The 8,513-nt window shown below is 37.6% G+C and overlaps 1 protein-coding gene across 2 annotated transcripts in view; it reads right to left on the bottom strand.

Annotated features, from left to right (window-relative positions):
- Nucleotides 1-1,871: 1,871 nt before the first annotated feature.
- PLEKHB2 (pleckstrin homology domain containing B2) overlaps nucleotides 1,872-8,513 on the bottom strand; it is a 38,033-nt gene continuing 31,391 nt past the window's right edge. For both annotated transcript variants that reach the window (XM_063442369.1, XM_063442368.1), the window contains exons 6-8: nucleotides 6,243-6,326; nucleotides 4,802-4,895; nucleotides 1,872-2,596 (exon numbers count right to left, since the gene is read on the bottom strand). In XM_063442369.1, the coding sequence (XP_063298439.1) occupies nucleotides 2,463-2,596; nucleotides 4,802-4,895; nucleotides 6,243-6,326 (312 nt within the window). In that variant the 3' untranslated portion in view covers nucleotides 1,872-2,462. The remainder of the gene's footprint in view (nucleotides 2,597-4,801; nucleotides 4,896-6,242; nucleotides 6,327-8,513) is intronic.

Here is an 8,513-nt window from a genome sequence, read left to right as displayed (position 1 = left end):
CTCCAGTCCCTAAAGCACTTAAGCTTGCTGAAAAGCTTTATGTGTGAAGAGTGTGTCCTCTTTTTTCATTTAGCAAAAAGTGCAGATTTCAATAGAAATAAGCACGTTTCTAATTTAAAATGGTTACACCCCCTGTCTTTCAATCAGACAACCAGTCCTTTTACTTCCTGGTTTGTTTAACTCAGTGGAGCTAAAATCCAGAGGCAGCAAATGCCCAGAGCACCTGCCTTCTCATTGAGCTGCATTGGGAAGTCTGTGGTTGGACAGTCACATAAAGTCTGGGCATAATTTTAGAAGGGGACAGCCTGCAAAGGCAGCAGACAAGAGATCTGCCGGTTTTACAAGCTGTTTTTGATATATACCCAATGAAAAATGCATGTTTTCATTTGGGATATATCTACTAAACAGCGATTTTTATTTATTTTGTATATAGGCAGTGTATTGTCTCTGTAAAAGAGGCCCCGGACAGAGCTGCAGAGAATCTTCCTGGCAGATGTAGCAATGCTTCTAGCTGACCTCGTGGGCCTAACGACTGGGCTCGGGTCTCTGGAGGAGGGGCATTTTGGACTACTGCAGGACTCTATTGGTCAGTCTCCACAGTGGGATCTATCAAAACACACCATCAGATAATTTCACCCAATTTATTCCTTGGAGACCCACTCCAGATCTATATGTGGCAGTTACCACTTGAGGCTATAAATGATAACCGCAAGCTTCACAACTAGGCAGAACAACTACCCTCTGGATACTAGGGATTCTAGATAGTTTGTTTATCTGTATTTTCATATCTTTAGTTTACTTTTGAAATTTGTGCATAGACCTTTATGCTCCTTTGGCCCCATCCCTCTTTCTGATGATAATATCTGTTTTTTCGTCTTTGAATACCTATTGCTGCTGTGTTAAGTATGTAAACCAAGTACAAATAAAGAATTAAAAATAAAACATCTTTTGATGAACCAGCAAATAGAATTCTTTATTCTGAATATGTTTATGGCCAAACGATTCGATTCATACGTTCTAAATCCTGAAGAAGCCTAATACATTACAACTTGTGATATATTGTCTGATATTAGTTTTGCATATTTAGAATTTTCAAATGAACAACGTTCAGTGTAAATGCCAAAATACGCATAGTATTGCAACATAAAGATCTGTATTTATATTTATCAATGAATAATGAAATCAGCACATTTAGAACAAACTCCTCGAGAAGCATTGTAAATCTAGTTCTAGTTAGAATATAAAGATCTGGTCTACAGGTGTGTGAACTTTAAATATGCAGTGCAAGTGCTAAACAGATTAGGTCTAGTTAACCTATACAGAGGAGCCGTCATTGTCAATATATCTTGTGGATATCCCTAATCCTTGAACATCTCAACATTTCCAAGCCAATTCTAAAGTGCAAAATAGACGTACCTACACAACTCTGTCCTCATTCATACCTCAATCATCCAACTCTAAATGAAAAGCCCATCCATCACACCGGACATCACCCCTTTCAAAGGCAACAGAGGGGGAACGCACTCAATTCCAGATGACCACTGGGCGCTTAGCTGAAGCAGGACCAGCAAATCAAGTTCGACAAAGACCTTGTATTAGGTCGAAACGTTGCTCTATAACAATTTTGATCCAATAAAACGGCTTTTTTTAAACACTGCGAGTACCTGAAGATCGCCTTTTGTATCACCCCGTTCAAAGACCAATGAAAAGCAAGATTTCCCATAAGGTATTCAAGGTTCATGTAATGCGAGTGGTAAATGGGTGTGTTGTAACTGTGATATCCATTGTTGCACACCCTCCAGTCATTTGTTATACAAGCTTTAACTTATATGATTCTGGTGTCATTAAAGAAGAGACTGTTTTTCAGATCCTATGGTTTACATAGATTTTAATTTATCTTCATTAATAAAGTAATCTTTTAACATATTACATACATATATAAATGACTGCCCTCTCTGTATGCTCATTAATCGTTAGACACCGTTATTGAGTTTAACTCTATTGGGGTTATTCTGTTATATACTCTTAGCTTATAAGCAACTCGACCATTTATAGAAATTGAATTATGGTGAGTCCATCACACACAGTATGCAGATCAGGGTTGTAAAGCAAGACATTTCTAATAAATGAACATATCACGAGAAACGGATGGTTTTTCAGTTCATTAATGTACCTGGCGCAGGTACCCAAATTTGGACCTCCCTTACCAGTTCTCCATTTATTTCCTGTGTAATGAATACACACCAAGAAAAGGGGTTGATGCTTTATCACTCTGTCTGTTACGAGCGTATAACGTATGATAAGCTGTACTTTTTGCCTTACTATCAGATTCGTATAATTGTTACTGTGCTAAAGACAGGGACATTTAAGTAATTATAGAATTTACATTCTGCTGAAAACTACCAATTCATGTAGCATCAAATAAATACAACTTGGAGCACTTAATCTCTTCATTACGATGTCTAAAATCCCCAGAAGAGAGAGCCTAAAGCCATCCCAGTAGCTGCTCCGGCAAGCATTCCCATGGCAAGATCCCCGTCATGGTCATAGTATCTCTCTCGGATGATGATATGATTACCAGGAGGTACACCCGCACCTAGCAAGGGAAGAGAAAATAACTTCTTACAATTTTACCGTGCTATTACCTTTTGTAGAGAGCTTTGAAAGGATCCTATCATAAATAATAACTCTATGTTCATGTATGGTATAAATTATTTACTTTGTGCTAGTGTAACACATACATAGTAGTAAAATAAAGAAGTTTAATTGCATAATGCTTCCTCTTTGGCCAAACCTAGTTGCAGAATCAGAACTTTTCGCACATGTATCCTGGACAGACGAAACATTCCTCCCATGTGGTTGAGAAGTTTTTTTCAGTCTCATTTTTTTGTATTTTTTTTGCATTTTTATTTTTATTTCTATTTATTTTTATTTATATGTATTTTTATTTTTATTTTTATTTTTCATTATCATCACCTTTTGATTAGGTTTGCACTTTCACTTTTCCCCACTCGTGTGTATTTTATTATTTTTTTCATCCCACACATATTTCTTTACACTTATATATCCCATTTTTTTTTTGCTACCATTCAATACTTATGCATACATTCTCTCTGTCTATATAGGTTCTTTAACAGGTTCTTCTATTTGAGAGATCCGTTTTTCCATCACTTCATACACATTTCACCCTTTGCTTAGCTTACTTCTCTGTGGACTATCGATCCATGTAACATTACATGCCCATATCAGTATACATTTCCATCACTATTCCTATCTAACATACATACTCTTCTAACTTACGCTATTCTATACACATCACGTAAGTCCATTCACTCCAGGTTCCCTTGGCAACTAGACGCCTGTTCACGACCTTTTCCGGTCGCACTTTTTCTGACGTCATCACTTACTTACGGGACCTGCACGGCATTTTTCAATTATAGGTCAGCGTTTACACATGGTTTGGGGGTGCACAGCTATTCCAGGGTAAGTGATTACTCCTTAATGATGTATGGTATAAATGTCACTCTTTTACACTGTTTAGTATCTTGATAAAGACCTGAGGGTCGAAACGTCGATTCTTTTCTTCACTGAATAAATTGTTTCAACAAGTCCTCTGGAGTGCTCACCTTCCTGCCTCTCTCTCTCTCTCTATATATATATATATATATATATATATTTTTATATATATATATATATATTAGGAAGGACCGCACACCAAGGTCCTTGTGATAGTTTTCAAATAAAATTGTACTTTTATTTACACAAGAATATATACATTTGTATTTTATTTCTTGTCCTGTTGAAAGCTCCATGTGGGGGCTGAAACGTTGACTTTTATATGGATTAAATAAAAGTTAAATTTTATTTGAAACCTATTACAAAGACCTTGGAGTGCGGTCCTTCCTACTATCTACATGATTTTGCCAGACCTGCAAAGGGCATTAAGAATTTTACCAGGATTTAACCAGAAATTGTTAAACTATTAAGCATGGGTGTTTTTTTGACAGTTATAGATGTGTAACAGAATTTGGGGGTCAAAGTTAGAAAAAGTGTTTATTTTTTTATTTTTTCATCATATTTTATAAAAAAATTATAGCAAATTATATGATATGATGAAAATAATGATATCTTTAGAAAGACCATTTAATGGCGAGAAAAATTGCATTTAATATGTATGAGTACAGTAAATGAGTAAGAGGAAAATTACAGCTAAACACAAACACCGCAGAAATGTAAAAACAGCCCTGGTCCTTAAAGGACCACTATAGGCACCCAGACCACTATAGCTTAATGGAGTGGTCTGGGTGCCTGGTCCAGCTAGGATTAACCCTTTCTGCTGTAAACATAGCAGTTTCAGAGAAACTGCTATGTTTACCTATGGGTTAATCCAGCCTCTAGTGGCTGTCTCATTGACAGCCGCTAGAGGGCTTCCACGCTTCTCACTGTGATTTTCACAGTGAGAAGACGCCAGCATCCATAGGAAAGCATTGATAATGCTTTCCTATGGACTGGCTGAAAGCGCGCGGCTCCTGCACGCATGCGCGTTCACCCGAGGAGGAAGAGAGTGCCCCGCCCGAGGTAAGTTTAACCCCTTCCTCTCCATCCAGCCCGGCGGGAGGGGGACCCTGAGGGTGGGGGCACCCTCAGGGCACTATAGTGCCAGGAAAACGAGTATGTTTTCCTGGCACTATAGTGGTCCTTTAATGGTAAGAAAATTGAAAACGGTCTGGTCACTAAGGGGTTAATCATTATGTGTTTAGTTATAATTTAGGGTAAAGTACTATAGAGACATTCTGTGTACCTTGCTGCGCATAATACGCTTGTCCATCTCTGGTGTAGACAACTTGAGCTCCTTGTACTGGATATCCTCCATGATGCTGATCATACCCATATGCCTGGTAATGACATTAGAAAATTAAAATGAATTTAAGATCTTCCCACAAGCTCCTGTCTAATAGCTCAGTAATCCAGAGAAATTATTTAGTTTTCATGAGCATGGGTTCGACGAAGATCAGTTTGGCAGCTTTAGAGAGGGCACAAAAGAGGACATGAAACAGTGGGAAGTATTGAAAACCATGACTAAGAAGGTTCTGTTTCTGTGCTAGCAAATTAGCAAATAATAGATATATATGTTTGTGACTGTGGAGCCCCCGGTGGTATATGTTGTACAACTATACTTTTTGTTTGCACAATAATAGATATATATCTGCACAGATGTCATCCTCCTCAGTTAAACTGGGTTAATATAGACTCTCCATGTGCCACTTCCCATCTATAACTGCTATGGTTAGACCACTGGGTAGTGGGCAGAGTAGAATTATTAGGATGTTGACCCAGAAATATTGCTTTTAGCTACCAAAACAGAGTCTTCAATGACTTATGGCCATGCTGTAGATGTGGAGTATAGCTAAGATTAATGGTAGCACAGGAGATTGAGTTTAAATATAAATTTAGAAATGTGGATTTTGATGGAATATATGATCAAGATACACCAATCTAGAGGATACAAATTTAAATGTAATGTTAAACTGGATAAAGAGAAGTAAGAGAGAATAGCTATAAATGGAAGATTATATTATGTTTGCATAAGGTAAATTGCAAATTGTGATTCTCTTAGAAAATTACAGCTTGGGAGATGGCACAGCAGTTGAATATAAGGCAGAGCAGGACTAACCATAAGGTGATCTTAGGTGGTAGCCCAGGGCTCAGAGAGCCCCAGGACTTAGGCAGGGATCCCAGAACACTGAATTTGGTTGGCATAATAAGGGGGAAAGGGAGTAAATCGGCAACCTGCCTAGAACCTCGTGGAATCTTAACCATTAATCATCATCTTAATCATGGAATGGCTAAGGTGAAAGATTATTCAGTGATTTGGTCATAACGAATTCTGGTAGCAGTTTAGTAGCAGGACATGGTAAGCTATGCAGACATTCATTGACCTCTTCATCACAAATGACATGATATAAACAGAATTTTCTCACCCCATCGTATCGTAAACATGGACAATTGTAGGGTGGAAATTGAGTCCTATCATTTCTCACCAGTTTTTCATGAGGTAGAATGATTACAGAGCCCTTAAAACCTTTAATGAAAATATCTACCAAGATGTGGGTGAATATTTGGAACACTGTATGTAAAATATATTTCTTTCAAGAGTTAAGATACATACTATACCAGTAACAATGTTCAATTAAAACTTCCTATCTGTCATAGTTGTTTTATCTTAGGCATCGCTTTCTTACCGGTGGCGCATCATATGGTGTGTATGGTGGTGGGGCGGAACCAAGGATTGCCTCATCGTATAATAAATGTGGGGCCAGGATATGCTGCAAATCGATGTGAAATGATTGTTATTACTATGTTGGTCAAATTATATTTTCTTTATCATTTCAAAAATATCCACACAAACAATTGTCTTCTTCAGGAATTGTATGTTGCAAATGTATATACATCACACAGCAAGTAGGACATCAAAGTTAACAATAATGCACTGGATTACAGATTAAGATCAAGATTGGAAGCAAACATTAAAGACATGATTGAACTATTTATGAAATGTATTAGTGAAATGAACACAAATCTTTGCTAAACAGCCATTTTGCTTCATTGCATAAAATAACTTTAAATACATTTGAACAGATATGAACCAAGAAAACCAAACACATTGGGTAATAAATCATAGCATTCCTAGCCAATCCACCTCACTCACAGTTTATGAATAGCCTTGTGAAAAGTTTATCTTCCTCTTTCTTTGAACGAACTGACATATAACTGCAAACACAATATAGGGAAACTAAGCAAAAATTTGGAACTAAAACAAAATGCGAAATTGATAAGACAGGACAACCAGGAAATCAATATGCAGATACAGTCATGTTTTGCGAAGATTGCAATAACTGCAAAACAGCTGAAGAGTATTTGGGCAAAAAAGAGAATATGAGAATAATTTGACAGGCATATACTTTAGGTCCAGTAAGTTTTCCCACTATTAAATAGCTCAGTTTAAAATGAAAGAATGCCCTTTAATTGTGCCAACAAGTCATCAAAATCATGTTCTAGACATACTGGATGAAATTTCTGGTTGAACCCAAGCCCCAGCAAGTCAATAGTTGCAACTGAAATTCCTTTGGTAATCCAGGTAGCCTTGGATCAGAAATATAGCTATTCATTGCTGGATTTACATGTTGGATACTTGTTGGCACAGTTCCCAGCTCACAGATGCTTGTTCCCCAAAGCAAAAAAACCTACATGGCAGATAAAGTAAGTTTAATTTCCATTTAGTCGATATGACAATGTTCTTGTTGCATTGTTAACACACCTCTAGTGGCTGTCTTTCTGACAGCAACTAAGGACACTTTAACTGTGAGAACCAAGTCAGACTCATCAGTGTAAGGTCTCCGATACTTACCCTGGCGCTCCAGCGATCAGCTGTTGCTCCGATCCGACAATTTGGACAGCATCCTGGCCGCTGTTCTTTGTGTGCATGCCCTTTTTAATGACGCGGTGCATGCGAGCCAGCGTCATGACGTCAGAGGGGCTTTAAACAGTAGAGACCAACATACTCTCATGTTTTGGGGACGTGGCTACACCAAACATGCCCCCAAATGTATAAAGGCTCACTTAGTCCATGACACAGTGCCCTGTTGTGGTTCCTAGGGTCCAAATAGTGCGTAACTATGTCTGTTTGTGGTATTTTGGTATTGACCTGGCTATGTTCTGACAAAAAGGCACATTATAAGTGCTGAAAACAGGCACCCCCTATAAGTGCTGAAGACAGGCGCCTATTATGCCTGGAGCACCAAAGATCAAAGCTTTGTTGACAAAGCGTCTCTGTTATATGTGTATTTCTGCCTAGTCCATTTGTACACGTGTACACTCTGTTTACTCTGCATTATTAAACCCATACTAATGGAAGCTGCTTTAATAATTATTTTCTATTTCTTGGATTTTTTCCTGATTGTGGTTTTTATGTTTTTGGTTTACATTTGAAGAGAAACCCACAAATCATAAATGTGAAAAACATTCAGGTCTAAACACAATAGTGGCAGTTCAATAAAAACCTGGAGTTGCAGACCACAACCAAGTTGGTTAAAACGAGAGGTAATTTACTTGAATAAGAGTTATTTAGGCATTCACCAATGCCTTTATTTTGGTTCCGCCAAGATTTATTTATCAAAATACTGTTCCATAATTTAATAATTCAACCTGTTCCACATATTTTATGTCAAATAACCCAATAATTTTAGTCTCCTCTTATAGACTCATGAGAAAAACAAGGAAATACCTGGACCTTGACAGAGTTAGAATGGATTTTCCCCAATTTAAGAATTTCAGGAAACAGAGATCAACTAATTCTCCGTCTATCTGGTACACTGGAAACTGGTGTCCCAGTCTTGAGAAATAAGAATGGTATCGAAACATATGACATATGATGATATATGAAATATATGTCAACCTCTTGCTCCATAGAAACAAGACAAACGGCTTCATAACGTTGGTGAAATGCTAAACAT

This window comes from Pelobates fuscus, chromosome 2, assembly GCF_036172605.1.
Source record: "Pelobates fuscus isolate aPelFus1 chromosome 2, aPelFus1.pri, whole genome shotgun sequence".
Classification (NCBI taxonomy): domain Eukaryota; kingdom Metazoa; phylum Chordata; class Amphibia; order Anura; family Pelobatidae; genus Pelobates; species Pelobates fuscus.
The sequence above is the reverse complement of the archived record's forward strand: the minus strand, read 5'-3'. Positions and strand labels throughout refer to the sequence as shown.